Source organism: Andrographis paniculata, unplaced genomic scaffold, assembly GCF_009805555.1.
Source record: "Andrographis paniculata isolate CXL003 unplaced genomic scaffold, ASM980555v1 Contig59END, whole genome shotgun sequence".
Lineage (NCBI taxonomy): Eukaryota > Viridiplantae > Streptophyta > Magnoliopsida > Lamiales > Acanthaceae > Andrographis > Andrographis paniculata.
In genome coordinates, this window is record NW_026137594.1 from 1319146 (window position 1) to 1342060 (window position 22915).

General features: G+C 33.7%; 3 protein-coding genes across 4 annotated transcripts; 1 reads left to right on the plus strand and 2 right to left on the minus strand.

Moving 5' to 3' along the window:
• Positions 1-235: 235 nt before the first annotated feature.
• On the minus strand, positions 236-5727 carry LOC127257983 (protein S-acyltransferase 10). Its single transcript, XM_051284597.1, has 11 exons — positions 5452-5727; positions 5243-5357; positions 4292-4366; positions 4110-4181; positions 3817-3942; positions 3094-3127; positions 2363-2472; positions 1426-1512; positions 1131-1214; positions 941-1006; positions 236-587 (listed from the first exon to the last, which is right to left on the minus strand). The coding sequence occupies exons 1-11, from the start codon at positions 5531-5533 to the stop codon at positions 410-412; spliced, it is 1029 nt and encodes a 342-aa protein (XP_051140554.1). The 5' UTR covers positions 5534-5727; the 3' UTR covers positions 236-409.
• Positions 5728-5746: 19 nt separating this feature from the next.
• LOC127257982 (thiol-disulfide oxidoreductase LTO1-like) lies at positions 5747-10560 on the plus strand. 2 transcript variants are annotated; one of them, XM_051284596.1, is made up of 8 exons: positions 5747-7529; positions 7643-7997; positions 8742-8849; positions 8958-9001; positions 9097-9209; positions 9801-9948; positions 10105-10242; positions 10381-10560. In XM_051284596.1, the coding sequence occupies exons 1-8, from the start codon at positions 7425-7427 to the stop codon at positions 10438-10440; spliced, it is 1071 nt and encodes a 356-aa protein (XP_051140553.1). In that variant the 5' UTR covers positions 5747-7424; the 3' UTR covers positions 10441-10560. The 2 variants fall into 2 exon arrangements, with proteins under 2 accessions (XP_051140553.1, XP_051140551.1); XM_051284594.1 differs by having other exon boundaries at positions 8742-9001.
• Positions 10561-10590: 30 nt separating this feature from the next.
• Positions 10591-12023, minus strand: LOC127258037 (aspartic proteinase CDR1-like). The gene is made up of 2 exons (XM_051284676.1): positions 11195-12023; positions 10591-11096 (listed from the first exon to the last, which is right to left on the minus strand). The coding sequence occupies exons 1-2, from the start codon at positions 12021-12023 to the stop codon at positions 10591-10593; spliced, it is 1335 nt and encodes a 444-aa protein (XP_051140633.1).
• Positions 12024-22915: the final 10892 nt, after the last annotated feature.

The following is a 22915-nucleotide window of genomic DNA, read 5'->3' on the forward strand; positions in this document are numbered from 1 at the left end:
TTTTTTTTTTATGTTAAATACCAAAAATTTATTGAAAATAATATTTATATATTAAATTGGTGCTTTTTTATAAATAAATAAAATATGTAGTATATTACTTCTTTTGTTTCATATTAAATATTTATTTTCACCTAGAGAAAATATATATATTACTATAGTATATATATATAAGTATATATATTTAATAGTAATATTTATGAGAATTATTTCATCCAGGTTAGACGCACGTCATTCATAATTCTAGAAAAAGAAGCATATACTTCAGGAAATTTTCTGCAACAGTTGGAAACCTGATCTTACTTACAGCAACATTGCCCATAAAACACAGTCTTCTTCATCCATAGAAATGGCTTTGAACAGTAGAAAAAGAACAAAAAAACATATACTGTTAGTCTTACAAACATGACGATCAGCAGCAACGACAAGATAGGACATCAATGCACGTGTAAGGTTGGGACTTGGCCTCAATTTCTTCAGCCGTAGGCATCGGGTCCAATCTGTAAGGGCTGCAGCTTCCGGTGCAGCAGAACTGTTTCAAATTTCTGCAGATTCCTTTGTTGAAAGGATACACCCTCTCTGGAATTGCCCTGTAATAATCACCAGTAACAACGTAACATATTTGCTCGTTTAACTCATAACTTATCGATTCAATTTTGGCACCACAAATATGTGCTCAGTTTCAGGGACACGATTGCTATAATTCCTTTTTGCTTAAACTTATAAAGTCCACACACACATGCATCGTTTAACAATTTGCAACCTTTATGATTGCAAGCTTAAAAACACTGCCACGCATGCATCAAAGATGAAAACCATGGTGTGTGTGTGTACGCTTGAAAGTAAAATGTTTATGTTTCGACATCATAAGCCAGTAAGTGAAGTTCCAAGGAAATAAGGGAGTTATAAAATGGAAGAATAGGATGTAGAGGAAGAAACAAACCTTAAGTATGCGATTCTCTTTCGCCTCACAAGTTCATAAGTGGTTTGGTTGGTGAGAACAAGGTAGCTGTATATAAGAAACCCAAATTTCACGAGAACAGAGAAGATAAAAAACACAGCAAATCAGTAGATGCTTTTAAGTAGTGTATTTGGGAGTAAATACACAAGCTTATGTAATGTGCAGATACTACCTGTGAAAAAGGAACAGCAGCAGCAGAAAGACCAACGATATTAAGAGAGCCACCAAGAGCAGGATAATTATTATATAAGCCCACCTGAAGGACATTGAGTTAGCAGTTACACAACAAATCATGCCCCAATGTCATCTAGAAAGATCAAACAACATATAAAAACGAGTTACTAGTTATAGACATTCATTATATGGGCATATTTTATGGAATGTATATTATTTGCATTTTGACATCTTTAATTAAGAGGAGAAACAAAATGCTTTCTCAGACAAAAATAATCATCTTAGGAACATACCATGTCTTTGACATATTATACTTGAGGTAATCAATGTACATTATGCTCGTCCAAAGGCATAGTGTTGTTTCAACAAATATGTACCACCTGTTGTACCAAAAACATATCTTCAACCAAAGCATAAAGATCACTCATATAACATCAACATTTAAAGGTGTACAAGGCATATGATGCACAACGTTAATATAAAATGATGCTGCGTAAATTGATGTATTCAAAGATGATGAGCAAAGTCATATCACTTGAGTGAACAATTGAAGTATCATATTAGAACTGATTGAGGGAGGATACGATCAACGAAGTCAAATCTAACCTCTTTTTTTTTTTTTTTTTTTTTTCTGGCCATAAGACTAACAAAGTTATGACCTAGAAATGAGTTGCATTGGTAATTTTAAATTAAGGGTGTCAATTTATATCAACACTTTACATATGATTCAATACATTTTTGAAGTTTTTGAAGGAAGAACAAGTTAAAATCTGGTGGCCTGATCAAATAAAGCTTAGGCCATACTAATGAGAATTGAGACATTGATTATTAACTCATTTTAGCGAAGTTGTGAAACTGTTGGTGAAAAATGGGAATTATTTAGATAGTATCTGTACAAAAGAATTTGTTATATGGGACACACTAAACTTCAAGGAGGCAACAATATGAACTGGATGTAAGGAAGATTTATAAACTGAACTTACACCCAAATCCCAATTATTAAATAAGTTATCATTTATAATTCTTGATCTTTAGCAAACCTATTCAATAAAATCAAGGCCCAATTAAAGCAGTAAGAAAACTATTAGGACGAGAAAGCAGCCTCAACGGTTGAACAACAGACAAATCAATAACCAAGAAAAAGAAACTGATGATGACACTTCTCAGAAGCAATGGGCTAAAAAACAACAATCACAGGCTAAAAAAACACTTGACATAATGGGCACTCACCAAAAGAAACAATGGTTTCCCTGGCCTATGCAATTTCCAAGCCAAACGCAATGGTGATCAAATTGAAGAACACACTTGTCACAATCATGACAATGTTTTGCTCGTGGAGGCTGAAAACAAAATGCAAACACAAATGGTTTATATAACATAGCGCTTTACCACCTGTCAACCACAAAAGCCACAAAAAAAAAAAAAAAAAAAAAAAAAAAAAAACACTGAAAAGTAATGAAGAAAAACATAAGAATATAATTCCACCCACAAATGATGATGATTAACCATTTTTCAACGATACAATCTGACATTTTAATAAAGCTTATAGTGATGAGTATGTCACTTCAAAATGACAGTTGCTTTCAATCCCAAACAACTACTTCCATCTTTAAACACATCAAAAACATTTACCATACTTATTCAGCTTATGGTATTAGTTTTCTTCCTTCCAATTTGATAATTTGAGCAAAGTGTTTCTATAGCCATATTAATTGGAATTCCAACTTTCAGTTCTATACAAATATTCATCATTATATATGAAAAGTACTTTTCAGCCAATTTCTAATTCTATCAAATGAGATAAATGTTAAAATAAAGCATAATTATTCAACGCATATAGAGAAAAGTGAAGAATTAGAGATACACAATGAATAGCTATCCGTAACATACAAATTAGAAATGCACGAATTGTTATCCATAACATATAATCAACATGGAGAAAAGGCACGAGCAAGGCTTACCTGCACAATATTGCAGTAAGAGCAGGTTAAACATCTGGAAACAGATAACATATAAGAAATTGTCAGCAAAGGTAACTAATAAACAGATTAAGGATTTGGCGAGCATACTTTACATGATGGCTTGCAGATAGCATGCTTCACATTCAGTTGAACAGACGTAATAAGGACAATGTTAATAAGAAGTGGGGAATTTATATAGTCAACTTTGTGGGATGGGTAATTTCTATAACACAAAAATAGATGAGATCTGTTTTCCCAAGACTTATGATAGCTAAGGCAAGGCTACGAAATAGCCCCCCACTTACATACACGGTAAGCGAGCTTATGAATGAAACAAATTTCTATTTACATAATACCACAGTCAATAAATACATTACATTATGTACTACTTGTGACTTGAACAAAATTGCTGAAAAATTAAATGATATATGCACAGAACAGGAAGGAAAATCTGTTCGTTCAAAACATTAATTCCTTCAAAAATGAAAATAAATCAAATCATAATACTTTTGAAAACAGTTGCCTCTAAAGATTCAACTATAAAGACAATATAGTATTGCGACAAGAGGCAAGTCCTCAAAAAATCATTACAAATTCCAAGCAAGTGATTTGGTTTAGAGTAACATGCTTTCCAGAGGCCAGACCGCCAGGGGAATGATCAATGGATTTCCATATCAATGAGATGAAGGTTGCATATTGAAAAAACTCATAATGTATTCTTACCTAAAAGATGTCCCTTGTGGGTACATATCCATTACTAGTTTCGTCCAAGCAGATGCAATGCCTCTAGGCGAGTTCCTTCCATCCACAGTTATAACAACGCTACCATTTTTGCTTGAAGCTGGTTGTCTTTGCTTGAACATTATAACAAGACATATCCGAAAATTGGGGCAATTAGTCAATTTGTAATAAATCTTATACAACTTGCATGCTGTCTTGTAATCAGAAGCACACAGATGAATTCTGTGTTCCTGTAATATAATTTTAGAAAAGATATCAGAAAGTAACCTGCTTACTTTGAGACTGGGAATATCCTCCTAGCTAGAGCATCATTTTCATCAATAGCCTTTTGCGCATCAAGCACATAGCTACATTGTTACAAAGCAGAATAGATACTTAACCAAGACAATTCTGGGGAAAACACACACACAAAAAAAAAAAAAAAAAAAAAAAATTATCCACAAGTGTTAACATATACCCAGGAGGTGTTGCTGAGGTAACAAAATATAGAACCAGTGTTGCAACAAACAGTATTACATAGGCAGCCGTATACCTGAGTTAAAAAAGAAAATCAAGGATGTCATGTCTTACAAGAACAGGAAAAAACATACTCCATAAACACAAAATTGTATTGAATGAAGGTGCTGTGATTTAGATAGCATGCAAACTTTATTTATTCCCATTCTTCTGTGGACCCAGCCATACCAGAGAGCATTTCCCAGATTTCCACATACTTCTTTCAATGTTACAGGTGTAATTTCACTCATTCAGGGAGCAATCCATCACTGCCATTTTCTGACTCTAGTATTATAGTGAATATGCTTAACAGTTTCCAGTCGTTGACCTAATTTGTAACTTCCGGAACAATCAAAGAAAATGTCTGAATTTCACACAAGTTTTAACTCATAAAAATCCCAACTCATATTTTGTTGGTCTAGCCTTGGGTAATCCAAGGCTTCTGCAACCGACACTAATCAAGACTCAGAATCAGCGCTGAAAGCTTGGCGTAGGGCATAGACTGTCTCCAAACATCTAAGAGTCAAACTTGCAAATTCTTCTTAGGATTAATTGTTTCGTTACCGATGGGTCAAACTTGGGAATTTTCCAGCCAATCTAAAGATGAATAAGCTATGAACCGGTAAAGGTGATCTATGCAACAAAATTACAAAAATCCCTTTGGGCAGAAGGCCAATTAGAAAATCAGTCCTTGTCCTTGTCATAGTAATTGCTCAAACTAGTAATTGCAATTTATATTCAATCCCAAACAGAACCCTAGAATTTCATTCAATCAATGTCATAACAAGAAAGTGTAAATATAAAACCATCAACCACATTCCCAAGTATCAAGCTAAGTTCCTAAAATGAATTTAACATTAAGTAAACTTCAAAGGAACCATACAATCCAAAAGAGCACGTATATTAACTTTACCATGGTTCTTGTTTGCTCTTCTCAATCAAATCACCGTCGAGCAAAAACAAAACCCCAGCAAAAACTAAATGCAGCACCACTAACGTCACTTTCAGAGACAAAGCGGATCTTCGAGCTAAACAGAAATATCCAACCCAGACAATAAATTAACCTCAATTGTAACAGGGATAAGATAGCTCGAGAAGGAAGAAATTGTAAATGAAGATTACCCGGATCGGAGAGGCAGGGGAAGTAACGGGAGCAGCGATCAGAGGTTCGATTCCATAGGTCGCCACCGCACAAAACACCCATAATGTTTCTCACGCGCTCATCGCCGGAAGAGGATTGTGGTGTGTGCAGGGTTAAGTGTTCATTAATGGCCGGTGGGCGGGAGATCGAGTAAATGGATAATAGAGAGCGCGACGACGACGGGGGCGGCGTACGGAAATCTTGTCCGTAGGGAAATTTAGAGCTGAGAAGACTCTCTCATGACGGTCTTCGTTGATTAGGTTTGTTCCGCTTCTAACTCGATAATTTTACCATTTGAATCAATATATTGCTATATTCTATTTTTAAGTTTAATGTTTGACATGTATTTGAAAGTATTTTATTATTAATAAAATTAAAAAATTATATTTTCTCAGTCATTTGAAAGAGTAATTTTGAATTTTTGTACTATTTTCGTTCGGTAAAATTTGTTCACCAAAAAATTCTTAAAAAAAATATAATTATAAGTAATTATATTATAATAATTATAATTTAAAGTTAAATAATTAAATAATTTAATTAAAATTAAAATTAATTATAAATTTAAAATATAATTAAAACCCAACTCAACCACAAGCACCCATTTTAGATATAATTCAGGACCTAATCCTCCAGCACAGGATTTAAATTTGAAGATGGTCTGAAATTTTGTGTTCTTAGATTTATAAGATTGATTTGAGCTCGAAGAGTTTGATAGTATTGATTTGATAGGTAATTATTATATTGGTAGAATATAATAGTGAATTATTTATTTTTATTTAATTGGTAAATATGAAAGTTTATACAAATATATATATATATGTTTTTACACAATTTTTTTTTCTTTATAGGTCAAAATAAATTAATTATTTAAAAATAAATTGCATGTAAATTGGCGGTGATTTTTCCGGATATGATTAACAGAATTTTCGGAGTGAAAAAACATGTTATATATAAAATGCATGTAGTGAAAGTATTATGAGACGAAAGTGACCCTCCGCCTCTTTGGCCACCCACGACCTCGCCGCCGATAGATTGCCGGAAACGATTTCTCTGTTGCTTTTGGCAAGTTTTGTAATGTAAGGGACATGCATTAGGATTAGGTGTGAGTAAAATAAATAGAAGAAGAAATAAATTTTAAAAATAATAAATTTAAAAATCAATTCAAAGCGGAAAACACAAGTAAAAAAAAGTGAGTCGACCACAGGTATGCACTCGCACATAGGCCTAAAAGGTATTTGCACAATATCGTCAAAACGGCTTAAAGAAACAAGTCTAAAAAATATAAAGTTAATTGAAAAGAAAAAAAATAAAAATTGTCATAGTATTATTTTTTAGAAAATTGAGTCGATCAAAATTTATAATATGAGAATCACCATGGCTCTCCTGATATGTTCTTTCACAATTAAGAATTCATCTTTGCGCCACTAAATCTTTTACCAGATAAACTAAGGGTGAGTTTGTTTGGAATAAAAAATTTAAATTTGAATGAGTATTTGATTTGATGTTTTTGAGAAAAAAAAATTGAATGTAGTGTATATTTAAAATTCAATCCCAGACAAAAACACCCCCTAATCTTTTACCACAGAAACTTAGTTTGCTGCTGGCTATTATGATTTTCATTGTTATTAGATAACAATAAGATTAAAATTCTTGATGTTTTTGCATTTGTTTTGACACACGTAATTTGATTAATGTAACTCATTGAACCTAATTTACATCCTACTAACTTAGATTGAATTTAACATCTGCTAATTACGTGTAAAAAAAAATAAAAATAAAAGTAGACCAGAGGTAAAAAAAAAAAAAAAAAAAAAGTCAAAATCAAGAGTTAAGTTACATCAGCAGCTACTGAACGGCGAACTGAGATCGTCTGGCCGTCCTCCTCCACCGATCGGCTCGATCCGGCCACGACAAAGATCACTCCACACTTCATTCCTATCCTCCTTACCTGGCTATGACGATGGCGACGCCGGCCAATTTCTTCGTCCTAACATCTTCTTCTCTCCCCTGCGATCGTTCCCCCTCACCCTCTCTGACTCCCGTCTATTCACGGAACAAGGTTCGTAAATTTCTTCTTCTTTACGTCTGCAGTGGTGTGGCTTTTGTGAAACTTGATTGATCAGTACTAGTTTTCTAAAATGAAAAGACATTATTATTCTGTCGTAATTGTAGAGAGGAGCTTTGGGTTGCAGATTTCGGCTGCTTAAAGTGCATTGTGCATCGGAGTGTGGCAAAGACGACGCTGCTCCTGAATCTGAATCTGAATTTAAATATAAATCCGAACCCGACGCCCGTTTATCGTTTCTGTCTCGATTATTGCTTGAAGCTTCGTCCATTCCCTGCACCCTTATCGGTGAAGATAATGGATGCAGTTCAGCGTACAAATGGTATACTGTTCTTGGAGGAATTGGGTTTTTAGAAACAGCTTACTTGACTTATTTAAAGATTACTGATTCGGTCGACTTTTGCCTGACGGGAGGGGACGCTTTCTCTGCCATCTTGACCAGTGATCACTCCTCTGTTTTCGGTATGATTCTTGTATCGACTCTATAGAGGAAGGGGAAAACGCCAAGTAGCTGTTTTCCTTCACTGTTCTGTAGTTTGCAGATTCTTTTTCTTTCATGGTACTCATCTGTGTGGATGAATATATTTGACTCGTTTAGTTTAATCATACTTGATTTCCCTGGAAACTCTGGTTGACAGGGCAGATCAATAGATGAAATTAATAGTGAAAACAGGAATCCAAACGCAAGTTTGATGTTTTGTGGGATTCTAGATAACAGACGATTTTACTGGTTAGTTCAAAAGACTTCAGCTGGGTGTAACAAAATAATTCTACTGTGCTTGTGTGCATTATCATTTTTTCGAACCCTGATTTTACTGGAATGGAAGAGTCATATGCATATTGAGTAATATTCTTGTGAACATTGAGAGCATTGGAAAGTCAGATTTCCACCTTCAAATCATGTGGTGATGCAACTAAAATCACTAACATCTCTGGTGCTTGAGTGGTGATGGCAAATTGGTGATGTGTAAGGAGCCGACAAGGTTAATGTAAACAAGGCGCCAACCATTGATTAAAATTGGTAGCATGTTAATTATTTAAAGTAAATGATACAATTTTACCATTATTGTCTGACGACACTGATATTGGTGCTTTAATTGAGGTCGATTCTTTTGCTTTCCATATCTCCATTATGTGAGGTCAATGTTGTTTTCGCCAAGGCCCTTTGATGGAGTAAAACTATAGAATTACTGTGTTGTCTTGAAGGTGCTCCTCTTCCATTATTTGGTATGCTTGGATATGGATTGGTGGCAATCCTTGGACTGCAACGACAACTAGGTCCAAGAAAAGCATTTGGCATTGAGAAAATTGACGGTGAACTGATTTTAACTGGAACAACTACTTCCATGGCTGTTGCTAGTGCATACTTTTTGTATGTCCTCAGTACTGAATTTGTTGGACAATCATGTGTATTTTTTTTAGCATCAGCTGCGTTGTCCTTCAGCTTGTTCTTCATCACCTTGAAGGTTTTTTTCTGTTACAACATTTTGTCTTTTTGCCCTTTGTTGCACTTAATTCTATAGCAGTGTTGTTACACCATAACAATGGATTTATTTTGCAGGACTTTGGATTCAAGAAAATGCAAAAGATTTTGGGTTCCAAGTTGTGCGTAGCTGCATTGCTTTCTATTGCCTTGACTGCATCATGCTATGTTGTCCAACCTGTGCCATCCAGGTATATTGTTGGTTTTGTAATCATTAGTGTCTTAGTAAATTGTGTTACTTGATAGATCGAATGAATTGTATGCGTCGGTCAAGGTAGTGATATATGCTTTCAAGGTTGCCGGTGTCTTCGAGTAATTAACTTGAGGGTTGATAAAGGTAGTGTTTTATTGAACTGAATTTGTTTCCTAAATTACGATGACAGGTAAATTCTGTGCAAAAGTAAACACTTTGTTTCTTTACTTGATTCAATATGTCCAGATGTCTATGATGTTATGTCTATTTGGATTAAAAACAAGCTATGGGACTCTAGGATTGTGATATGAATATTATTTTACACGACACAAAGTAAACAACCCCTTATGTTTAGCTTATCTAATCAACATCAAATTTTCAACATCAAATTTTTAAATGCTTGGGCTTTTGCATTTGCATCTTTATTTGGCTCAATATATCTAAATATTGTATATTACTTGGATTTTAATGATATAATGTAAACTAATTCCATGAAATATTATCTGTATCTATGTTGTAAGAAAATGTTGTGCATCAGTTTAACCCTCAAAGATTGACACAAACCCAACTATATGTAATTACCCGACAGCTTGGCAGAGACCGAAATGGCGTATACTGAAGCAGAGATCACTAAAGAGTCCAGTCCTTTGGCTCTTTCTCTTGCGAGACATCTACATTCAATTGGAGCTAAATTATACGGGGCTTTTTGGTGTTCCCACTGCGTTGATCAAAAACAGGTATATATATATATACATTTCTACCTTGCTTATTTTGTTTGCTAGGAGGAAAATGAGGAATATGGGATCTGAACTATTTTCCAAGATATAGTAAAAGGAAAGAAAATTTAGACACCTTCCAATCTAATTTCCTTGTGTTCGTCACATTTGGAACAGATGTTTGGGCATGAAGCTGCAAAACTGTTGGACTATGTAGAGTGTTACCCGGACGGAGTAAGGGAAGGAACCAAAATGGCTAAGGTTTGTTCTAATGTGGAGCTGAAAGGGTTCCCAAGCTGGGAAATAAACGGCCAGGTGTGCGCGCTTTTGTCGACTAGTTCTTAGTATACTACTAGTTCTTAATATTTTGGAATCTTGTTACTTCATTCTGATTGCTGCTTCCCTTCAATCTCTATTTGAATTTAGTTGAGTGTTGTTGTCTTGATAATGCAGGTATATAGCGGCCGGAAACAGCTAGCAGAACTTGCTCGGTTGTCCGGATTCGACTATTAAACCCGAAACTGATTCATTCGACTGTTGGAAGCAGCAAACCACTCCGTTTTCTAATTCAATTATTGTGTCAGATTCATGTCAACCAATAACGTTACACACGTATGAGAGATCGATTATTAAGCCTCGCCAAAACAATAATAATAATAATAATCAGAAAAGAGTTTGACAGTCCTCCGGCTTGATTCTGAGCGTATGAGCATTGAGATCCAACGCAATGATATGATCGAAATGCGACAAGTAGCCGAAAATGTTGTCAGTATTTCCGGCGTTGGGAAGTATAGACATGCAGAGCACGCCGGGCTGGGGCGACACGAAGATCCCCGCCCGCGGCAGCAACACGTCCATGCCTCCTTTGAAGCTCGCCTTTATCTCCGGGAACTGCCACTTCACCCCGCCTTCCGGTATCTTGTAGCACAGCTTATCAGTGGTCTGCAACGGCGTATCGGGAATCCCTGCCTTCACCGCCGCCGCCACCGCATTGTAAAGATCCCGCGGGAGGTATGTCATCGTCGTCCCCGAGTCGATTATTATGTTCCCCTCTTTCCCGCTGTCCGCAAAACCCAGCCGTTGACCGCCCACCGTTATCGCGTCCAACGTTATATAGTAGAAGTGGTGGCCTTCTTTCTTGACCACCGGAGTTGTCACCACGTCTGGCCCTAAAGTTCATATTAGTAACGGAAAAAATGAATTTAGTGATAAAAAAGTTTTATTACAAAAATACTATTTTCAGCACTGTGTGAGATCTCTTACGTACCTGTGGCCTCGGCGCGTTCGCCAAATATTATGATGCCGTCGAACGGCGAATTGAGATTCTCAAGGCAATAAAGGAATTTGTTCTCGCCAAATTGCCGGATGAGCGATAGCGGGTGGTCGCCGAGGCTAGCTATCCCGCTAGACCGGCCCCTGAAGATCCCGGAATTTTTGTGCCCGCACCCGAACACAAAGTTCGGAAAAGCTTCGAGATACTGCGCCTTATTGTCGAGATAAGCCGTGTCGACCGACAACGTGCCTTGGCTACGGCTCCCGTCGGCGTAAGCCACCTCGTAAACGCAGGCGTCGTGGTGGCCGCAAGAGTAATGCACCAAGGATTTACACTCCGGCGCCGTGCATGGGATGGTTTTGAAAGTCTTCGATCGTGAGGGATCGAAGATCGGGTCGTACTGATGGAAGCACTCATGGCACGGCTTGCATTGCGTCCACGTAACAAAGTTCCCGGTGTCGGGAATTAAGAAGACTACCTGGCGGTCGTTGTCGTCGCCGATGAACATCCGCATTATGTACTCGGTGTTGTCTACGGTGATGCTCGATTGCGCGTCCTTCGCCGGAGATATCATCGACTCTTTCATTAGTCGAATTCCGGCCTGCCGGAGATTCGACCGCCGGAATGCATCTTGTATACGGTCGTAGGGCGTCTCCGACGCATTGTAGAACGGCGAGTTCGGGGAGCTGCGGGACATCAACGCAAACTTTGCGCTGCGGCCGCCGCCGGCGGGAGTGCTGCGGCGGCTGGTGGCGGAAAGTTCACTCACATGATGGATGAACAGAATGAGAAATATCCATAGGGATTTGTGTAAGTAGCCCATCGAATGTATGGATTTTGTTGTTTACAGCTAAATACACTGAAGTTCATATCTATATATATATATATATATATGTATAAATGGAGGAACGTCGTTATGGAAAGTAATAAATAATTTTGAAACAATAAATATTGCTCATTACACTCGAATTATCCATAACTTTAATGAAATTATATGCAATAATTTGGCCCAGAGGATGATAAAATTATCATTTGTCAAAAATTGCAATGTTCATTGTCATGATTTTTTGCTTAGTGGTTTTGAATCGCTTAATTGATAAAATTAATATTTTAGAATACTTATTATGGTTACTATAATGTCATTCATAAAATTATATTATAGAAAAACGATAATGTTATAATTTGCAATAATTATTATGGTTACTATATATGTTATACTATAATCATAACAATTAGATTAATATAAAATGTACCCACTGATGTGCTATACATATAGATTAAAAAAAAAAAAAAAAAAAAAAGGTAAAATTACTACTAACATCAATTGATTTTGGTTTATTTATAAGAAAAACTATCAATTTTATTTTCAATATAAATAATTTTAATTATTTTATGTCATATTTTTACAATACTAATAGTAATTACTGATGTAAACATAACGAATTGTAACGTAGCATTTGATTTTGTACTAATACGACGGTATTCAACAAAAATATAACCGTGCATACATAATTGACACTGGAAATATCATTAAAAATACGACCTTATTCAACTACCATGCATCTATGTTCAAAAAATCTAACTACCAATTGTAAATATGTTGGAGAAAGACTCCAAAGTGTGCAGTTATTATTTGAGTTTTAATTTTGAAATAAAATTAAGATAATATAATTGCAAAATGATAAAAAAAAAATAAAAAAATAAAAAATTACAGAATGAGAATTCAAAAATGAAGAAAAAAAAAACAAGGAAAAAATAAATAAATAAATAAAATGAAAAATAAAAAATAGTGTGTTTATTTCTTTTTGAAATATTTTAGATTATATTGTGTCTATTAACACATAGAGATGAGAGACTCAACAATTGTACAAGCTAGACTTACTTTGAACATTATACAATGTACAACAAACAATACATAATGTACAATAATCTCGAAAATTTCATGTTGTTCGCAAAAATTCTACCATGTTCCAAAAAGATTCCGTATATTCAAGAATTGAGAACCTTCTCCAATATTTGAGTAATTAAATTCTTTTCATATCCGAGCATTCTTATTAACAAAGAATTTGAGATTCTAATTTTAAAATCAACTGGTAATAAGTGAAATAATACTCTTCACTTTATATTAATAGAAGGTCCACAATTTTTTCAATACGAAACAACATTCAACAACTCTAGATATCATCGGAAAAATACCGTCTCAAGACAACCCATTTTATTGCATCCCAATGCAACGGAAACATCATATTTTCATATATATAGTAAACAAAGACAGTAGCCTTTTACTTATTTATTATCATTATAGACATAAATACCATAGAAGCATATTTTTTAGAACAACACAATTCTTTTAATTCATTTCATTTACTATCTTTATTTTTGTCGCCGTCGTCGACGGCACCTTTGTCGCCCTCCGGTGCATTTGATCGTCTCTCTTCTGCACGTCTCGCTTCTTCAACAGTTTTGTTAATCCAAGCTTGGCGCCGATGCGAGTTTTCGAAGGCTTTTCTTACACGATCATAGTCTGTCTCCGTCGGGTCGTAGAATGGAGATCTCGGGGAATTGCATTGGATCAAAGGGATCTTTATGTAGGTTCCGCTGCCATTGCCGTTGCCGCCGTTGTCGTTATTTTTGGCCTCTTCACTCATCGGAAGGATTGGGGGAGAAATATGAGAAAGATTAAATTAGGGTTTCTTCTAGAAATGCATCAAACACATAGACATGTATTAGGGATTTTGTGATGTACAAGAAAGTAGTGTATAAAATGTTGAAATTTATAGAGGTTGGAAAGTCATTTAAATCGATGAATGGATATTTACCATTTAATTTCGAGTAATGAATGCAAAGATTTCGATATTTACAATTTTTCATTTCTTAATGTGCAAGAGATATGTGTAGTAGTAATAATTTCATATCTATCCGTTACGTGTGTATTAGAAATGTGTTGTTTTGGCGTGTTTGGATGAAGTTTTATTTAGGTTCAATATTATTTATCATTTTTTCCTTAAAATAATTAATATATGTTATTTAAACGTTACATTAAAAATTGTTTTTGGTTTAAAGGATTATCTCAAAAATTTCACTCTAAGCTTCATGCAATATTTTTGAAAAATGGGGAAACATGTACTTATAGATATATATATTTATTTACAATGCAGATCTGAAAATGAATTCAATTTTTAATTTTAAGATTATATTTAAATTGATTTAATTATCTTTTATTAATTAATGGCTGAGATTTAAGTATGCATATGCTGAATTAGAAATACACTTCAATATATGATCCAAATGCATTTACTTGATACGGTAATATGTACTTTCTTCTTTCACTAGTAAAATTTTTATATGACTTTTGTAAATGAATTAAAGTAAATTAATAGTAGTTTATAAATATGTAATGTAATAAAGTAATATAATATTCATTTTACCTAGTTTATAAAAAAAAATACTATTTAAAAAATAAAAATCAATTACAAAATGAGTAGTTATTTAAATCATCAAAAACTATAAAGCACAAAAGAAATAGACAAAAAAAAAATAAAAACAATTGCAATTTTTTTTTAAAAGAACTTCCGGAAGGTAGAATCATACCAAGATCCTAAGTTTGATTTGTTGGGCCGTTTCGAATAAATTGTAAGTATTTCATCTAATTCGGAGTATGAGCACAAAAAGATAAAAAAATCTCAAAATAGAGATTAACAAGATTGCATTACAGCTACTCCAAGCATTCATATAGTAAAAGATCAATTGAAATAAAGAGAGTTAAAAAACCAAAAGGTTTGTTTAATTATGGTTTGAATAAAAGTTAGATTTGAATTTTTTTTAAAATATTTTATTTTGACAGCGTAGTAATCCATAATCTTTGAGTTTTTGTTTAAATATTTTATTTTAATAACATAAAAATCCGCTGTCGTTATCTTATCTTAATAACATATATGATAAGATCTGACAAGATAAGTCAAATCATACTAGGCTAATTATGTGTGTCCTCCATCACTCATCCCTTACTAGGCTTTATTTAAATATTATTTTAACATAATATTTGATAGATGAAATAGTGTATAACTTATACAATTATGGCTTCTGCTGGAGATTGTGAAATTAAATCAAAATGAACATGAAATATTATGTCTCCATTTGAAGTCTGCATGTCATCCAACTACTCTGCAAATTCATAGATGCATATCAAGCACAGCCTAGCTATCCTAAGTCTAAGTGGGTATAAAAGTTTGCTGTTCATTACAACCCACGTAAATAAACATGATTAATTACAACCATCCACTTCAGATAACCTACGAATCTCAAATTAAACTGAATTATATATATATACAGATATATGAGCTAGCTGCTAGTTATAGTAATACCTATATATATATATATATTTCCATTTTCCACTACATCTGTGATAAATTGTCTTGCCATCACAATTAATATATACAGTACTCATCTTCATCTTGCAACTTACAACTGTCCATAATAGCTAGACTTGCCTAACACCTACTTATATATATATATATATTAATTAGTCAAAGATTAGCCGGCCATAGTTAATTAAATTAATTGATCATATTCAATCCATAGTATATATTCATGCATATATGTATCGATCTCACTCTATAAATTAAACCCCTTTAGCTCGTTTGTTCACTCGCAGTTATTGTATCGATTGATCCATCGGCTCATATTCTATTGCATAAAGAAGCCTTCCTCGCCAAATTAAGTCGCATAATTCGCCAAAAATCCGATATATAATGGGGAGTAGAACATGCACTTGCATCCTGATTATTGCTGCCGTTGTTATTACCTTCGCCGGAAATATAAAAAACTCCGATGCTGCGCGTAATTTGCTGTATGTAGTGCCGGGGCTGGAACAACCATATTATAATACTCAACCGACCGTTACAAGTACTACTACCACTGTCGAAACAATTCCCACGGGTACTATCCCCACAACAACGACAACCGTTCCACAGGTCACATATCCTACCGTTGGCCTTGGGTATCCTACCGGTGGCATTGGGGGTACCATCCCCTAGTTATATATATATATATATATATATAGTAAGAGCCTCGTCTGTAGTAATTAATATATGATGCATTTGGTTAGGGTGTTGATTGAGAATTTATTAGCAGCATGATAATTGCTTCAATCAGCAAATAAAAATATTATAGATAATATATATGAAAACATAACATATAGTCAATGTTATATAAAGTATTAGTATCTACTCTCAATTTTATTTTATATGTGTATTGTGAATTTATATTTAATATTCTTTTTTATACATGTTACTATGTTATCAGCATGATCACGACTGTGATGCAGATATATGCAGGCCTAATGAAATTAATGGACACCTGTGTTGTGTTACTTCTTAATTATATAAAATTGTAATGACTTTGTTGTATGTTTTGTAAAGAGAACTCATTGTCCTAATGTATTTTGTTCCTATTAATGTATATATATTGTATTACTACTACTACATTAAATGAAATGGATTACTGTAACTCAGCTTTAATTTGTTTACTTCATACAGATTTCAATTACCCATATTACATATATTGGTTTGAACTTATAATTTCATAATCATAAATTCAGTCCACGTTGTCAAATTATATTATTTTAATATTTCATAAATAATCAAATATATAATATGTCCCTTATTTATATTGGGTCTGGGCGGACACACATTTGGCCCGAACCCAAAGCCGGCCCTGTGTAGTAACTTAGACTTTTTGACGTATCATTAATTTCACATGATCAATTTATTCTAATTTGAAGGGATTGTTGCTGTTGCACTTGCAAGCATCCAACAACTTCAATTCTTCATGATATTATTGTATATCTCCAAAATTATGTGAATTTTTCTTTGCCTCAGAAGAAAGTTTACATTTCTAGCTCTCTTATTAATTTGCAAAAAGAACCATTTAAACATGCTTTATATTAGATTGGGAGCATTTTATCTTAGAAATGACATTTAAAATGAATTACATAATATATGAGTAGAAGATAATTATACAAGTTCTATTGCTAGGATTTTTCAAAGATAATGCAGTAGGCAAAATAATAATAGTCTATAATGTTTTACTCTATACAAATTGTATGATATCGATTGCCAAATTAATACAGTCAAACAAAGAAAATTGTCGATCAAAGAAAAAATATAAACTGAATATGAAGAGAAACAACTAACTATTTATAAGTTCAAAAACCATAAAATCCAAAAGAAATAAAGCTAAAAAAAATTGAAAAATTGAAAAGAAAAAAAAAAAAAAAGCTATGAAAAATAGAAAAAAAACACCAATTTAAGGTCCTAAAACTACATGGATTGGCCAAAGAATATTGTTCTTTTGGATGAACGATATGAATTTCGTCCAAATAAATACGTTCAATTTACTACATTATGAGCAAGTTAAGAAAAACATACTTGCATAGTCCTATTTTTATGGTCTATTAGAACATCAATATTATTATTGATACTAATGAAGATTGTTGGAAATTAAGCTTGTAATAATCGACAAAAAGAGGTCAGCCCCTCCTAGTTTACTTGACAGCGGAACTATAAGTCCGTACGAGGTTAACACAACTTTAACACATAGTTATCTCGTGGTTACTGCATCAATGTGTTTAAAATGCTCAAACCTATGGTTGAATGAGTGCAAGAAAATAATAAACAACATAGGAGTTTGTTAACCCAATTCAGAATAAAAACGTACATTTGGAATCAATTCTGTGCTAAATTTTTTAATTCAACATAGTGCTGACAACACATCAACAGACAATTCGTCATAACAACGGACAACGTATTATTTATATTGAACATAATACAAATACAACACATATTATCATTAATTTCAACATATAAAATATATTCATACAATACACACCATATAAATATAACTATCTGCACCGTACTGAAATTGTCTCCAAATCAGCACAGTAACCTTTCCCTATTACAAATAATATGATAGGAGCAACTATGAAGACAAACACACCACAATAGTTATTCATATAGATATATTAGTAAAATAGGAGATTCACTATATTTTGTCGAAAGCTAAGGTTCGACGCTACTCTCCATACATAGTCGAATGGCTGTAAGAATAAGCTGCAGGGGACCTAAGGAGTAGAAGCAGATTCAGACACAGCTGTGGCGCCTTCACCTTCGCCTTCGGGAATCACAGGCACAGTTGGAATGATAGTTGGGTAAGTGTATGTGCCTCCCAACCCGAACCCTGACCCGGGATATATCTGAAGCAGATTACGCGCAGCCGCGCATTCTCTGCCATTGATAACAATGGCAGCCATTAAAGCCAACATAAAAATGCAGCTGAACATCATCTTCTTGGCCATGATTGATTATTGATTGATATATATATATATATATGATCAAGTTAAAAAAAAGGGCTTAAGTAGAGGGAATTAGTTCACACTTGGAGTACTGTAATAGTTGTACAAGTGAGTGAGTGAGGGGTGGATAGATGATAGTGTATTGCATTCTATTTATAGAGTGGTTTCATGAATATGATTGTATTGATACATACCACATTTACTAAATAATGATTTAATTTGATTGTTATTTTTTGCAAGATTGCAGATTGGAGGTTGCTTATTCAAACATTGACTAAATAAATTAATTAATTAGCTTTATCTTTTAGGGCAGCTGAATCATCGAAGCTAATGTATATACACATTCTGAATCATCCTATCTAAATATCCATTACATTATTAGTGTATGCACTTCTCATACAATTATAGCTCTTGTGCCAATATGAAATATTACTGTATTAATTAATATATATGTTTTAATGTTAGGAGAAATCAAAACATAAAAATGAGATGAGAGAAATAAAACAAAACACTAACAAAGTTGGAGATGTGAATTTGGCCCATCACCGATTGCTTCCCATAAAACAAATGATCAGAATCACGTGTTCCGAATCGAACCAAACTAGAAATTCTGAAGAATTTTTGTAAAGGGTTTGCAGAAATAGAGGGAATTTTTGCAAAGAAATTTTCAACATGGAAGAACAAAGAGATTTTCATCATAGCAATTAGCAACAACCTTCCTTTATCAGTGTCAAATTCATTTAAAATCAAATAAAATACAAAATTGAATTGATTGGATTTTAGTGATTGGTGTCGATGATATGCATTTTGAAGAGAAATTAAAAGAGTAGTATTTTTGAAGAAGTTCATATAATATAATGGATATAGATAGAATGATACACGATACATGTTTTAGATTCGATGATTCAGCTACCCTAAGAAAAGCTAAGTGCCACCTCAATTTCCTTCCCTTGAATTAACTAAGTCAATGTTTGAATTAATTTTACACCCACCAATAATTCACAGGCCAACTCCTAATTAACTAACCTCCACGTGTCAACAATCTTGCAAAATCATAATTTAATTAATTGGTTTTAGAGTAGAAGCCCGGATCCCTTCTGCCACGAATTATTGATTACAAACTTAAAAAAAACACAGATTTACAGCATGTTAGATATGTTTACGGGCAAAAACGGAAAACATTAGACAGACTCAACCCACTACCAATTCCAAAGCTCGATAATACATAACGTCGGGTCCGGGCCTATTCCAGGCCCCTGGACCCAGGCAAGGGGATTCTGTCCCATTAACTCCTCTGAAAATTCAAAGAAGTGACAAACTAGATTCAAAGACATATCAATACCTTTTTAATATGGTATCATTATTGAGTATTGATTCTGTATGATTTTCTAAATTATCATATGGAAAAAGGCTGAATATTGTCTCACATTAATAAACATATGGGAACTCCTTGGCTTACAAGAGTGAAGGGTCGCTCCATTTTTCATCAATTAATTTTGGATTAAAAATCTGGATCCCTTCTTATCGCCAGTAGAAACCCTTAAAAAAGAAATTTTGTGTTATGGGTTTTTAGGTGGCTTTTAGATCATAAGAAATAATTGTACAAAATCTTGAGATTAGAGGTGGGGTTAGGAGTAATTTTACAAATTCAAATCACTCTATAAATGCAAATGCAATGCATTATCATCCATCCCTCATTCTTCTATCACACAAGCATTACACCCTCCAATATTCGAATTTCTGAATTAATAACTCCCTCTAAGCCTTCTTGAACTGAATAATCATCAATCATCATGGCCAAGAAGATGATGTTCAGCTGCATTTTTATTCTGGCTATTATGGCTGCCATTGTGAGCAATGGCAGAGAATGTGATGCAGCTGCTCGTAATCTGCTTCCATTTTTTCCGAGGTTCGGAGGCCCATACACTTACCCGACTGTCGTTCCAACCATACCTCTGATTCCCGAAGGCGAAGGTGCCACTGGTGTCTCTGAATCTGCTTCCATCCCTTAATTGGAACCTTTCGAAAAATATCTATATATGTCCTACAGCTACATATACTACATATATATATATATACCGATATGAATAAGTATTGTGGTGTGTTTGGCTTCATAGTTGCTCTATCTTATCTTCTGTAATATATATATTTGCTTAAACATACATACATATATCATATATGTGACTTATGAAAATCCGCGGTTATAAAGCATAAGGCTTTGATGTCAATGCATGAATAGGGGTGGCCGAAAAAAAAAAAAAAAAGAAAAAAAAAAGAGTAATTGTAGCTCAAAGATCAAATTTTTATTACCAATTAAGGAAAAGTGATTACATAAAATAAAATAAAAAAAGAAAAAAAGAAATTTATAGAGTTGGAAATCATAAAGTCTTAATAAATAAGCCAAAATAAAACACTATTAGAAAATTAGTCTTTTTTTTTTTTTGGCAATTGGTTCGTATATTATATTGAATTGGAGATAATATTTAAAAAAAAAAATCTTCGAAATTAGCAATGGAAAGATACCTGAAAATAAAGTTCGTTATCATTCAATTAGCTCGAATTATCTAAGCTTATTTTTGATGTCTTGGATTTTCGGAGGCCAACATAAAAAAAAAAAAAAAGAAAAAACTTCGAATTACCTATGCCCTACCCGTTTAGATAAAAAAAGAAGGTACTATAAAATCCAAATAATATCAAAAATTTCGAGACCAAATCAATTCCCAGTTTTCCAGATTATTTTCACATGTTTTCTAATATTATTTAATTAAATATGATACTTCCTCATCAGCCAATTTTATATTACAAAGAAAATAGGTATAAAATTGGCTAGGGAGTAATAGATTACTTCAATTTCGCCTGTACTTTTCTTCTTCTTTATGCATGTTATCTTTGTTCCTTACTTTCTAGTCTAAATTTGAGCCAATAGGTGTGCTTTTCCTTCAGGGGATTTTCGTTTCTTTCCATTTTACTTACAGAAATATTTTATCTTAAGAACTTTCTGAAGTACTTTAGGGAATCAATTCACCAATTTTTCCACTGATTTTCTTAGGCCGTTTAAAAAATTAAATATTCAAATTTCTGGATACAACAATTACATTATATCTTTTGCTGGAGGTTGTGACATGTAATCTGGTTGGAACTTATATCGAGTAAACAACGTCCATTCATTTACTGTATTGCATTAACACACACACTATATATATATATATATATATATATAATGACACGGGGGTTATTTTACAAAACATCGTATATTACGGATATACATAAAGACCCAATCCTTAACACAAACAACAAACTGATCATACACACACGTACAGAAATTAAAGGGACTTGACATATGATTGTAACAACTAACACAAGTCTAAAACAGGTGTTCATTCCATTAGGCTTCGATCAGCATTACATGTGTATTATAAATGGTGTAAGTACATCATTAGTTAAGTTATTCAAAAGAAACCAACTACATATATATACAACTAGGGGATGGTAGGATACTCGAGGCCACCGGTAGGATATGTCACCTGTGGAGTGGTTGTTGTTGGGATGGTATTAGTACCCGGAATTGTTTCGACAGTGGTAGTAGTACTTGTAACGGTCGGTTGAGTATTATAATATGGTTGTTCCAGCCCCGGCACTACATACAGCAAATTACGCGCAGCATCGGAGTTTTTTATATTTCCGGCGAAGGTAATAACAACGGCAGCAATAATCAGGATGCAAGTGCATGTTCTACTCCCCATTATATATCGGATTTTTGGCGAATTATGCGACTTAATTTGGCGAGGAAGGCTTCTTTATGCAATAGAATATGAGTCGATGGATCAATCGATACAATAACTGCGAGTGAACAAACGAGCTAAAGGGGTTTAATTTATAGAGTGAGATCGATACATGTATGCATGAATATATACTATGGATTGAGTATGATCAATTAATTTAATTAACTATGGCCGGCTAATCTTTGACTAATTAATATATATATAAGTAGGTGTTAGGCAAGTCTAGCTATTATGGACAGTTGTAGGTTGCAAGATGAAGATGAGTACTGTATATATTAATTGTGATGGCAAGACAATTTATCATAGATGTAGTGGAAAATGGAAATATATATATAGGTATTACTATAACTAGCAGCTAGCTCATATATATATATATATATATATAATTCAGTTTAATTTGAGATTCGTAGGTTATCTGAAGTGGATGGTTGTAATTAATCATGTTTATTTACGTGGTTGTAATGAACAGCAAACTTTTATACCCACTTAGACTTAGGATATCTAGGTTGTGCTTGATATGTATCTATGAATTTGCAGTCTTCAAAATGGAGACATGACTTTTCATATTGTTCATTTTAAGAT

What these genes read in the sequence shown, in the direction of transcription:
- LOC127257983 (XM_051284597.1), bottom strand. Translation starts at nt 5,533, where the DNA reads ATGGGTGTTTTGTGCGGTGGCGACCTATGGAATCGAACCTCTGATCGC. An exon ending in CTTACTGCAATATTGTGCAG is followed by an intron (nt 2,473 to 3,093) that starts GTAAGCCTTGCT and finishes TTTTGTTTTCAG; the next exon opens with CCTCCACGAGCAAAACATTG. An exon ending in GGAAACCATTGTTTCTTTTG is followed by an intron (nt 1,513 to 2,362) that starts GTGAGTGCCCAT and finishes TTGGTACAACAG; the next exon opens with GTGGTACATATTTGTTGAAA.
- LOC127257982 (XM_051284594.1), top strand. Translation starts at nt 7,425, where the DNA reads ATGACGATGGCGACGCCGGCCAATTTCTTCGTCCTAACATCTTCTTCT. An exon ending in TGATCACTCCTCTGTTTTCG is followed by an intron (nt 7,998 to 8,741) that starts GTATGATTCTTG and finishes GTTGTCTTGAAG; the next exon opens with GTGCTCCTCTTCCATTATTT. An exon ending in GTCCAACCTGTGCCATCCAG is followed by an intron (nt 9,210 to 9,800) that starts GTATATTGTTGG and finishes ATTACCCGACAG; the next exon opens with CTTGGCAGAGACCGAAATGG.
- LOC127258037 (XM_051284676.1), bottom strand. Translation starts at nt 12,023, where the DNA reads ATGGGCTACTTACACAAATCCCTATGGATATTTCTCATTCTGTTCATC. An exon ending in CGAACGCGCCGAGGCCACAG is followed by an intron (nt 11,097 to 11,194) that starts GTACGTAAGAGA and finishes TATGAACTTTAG; the next exon opens with GGCCAGACGTGGTGACAACT.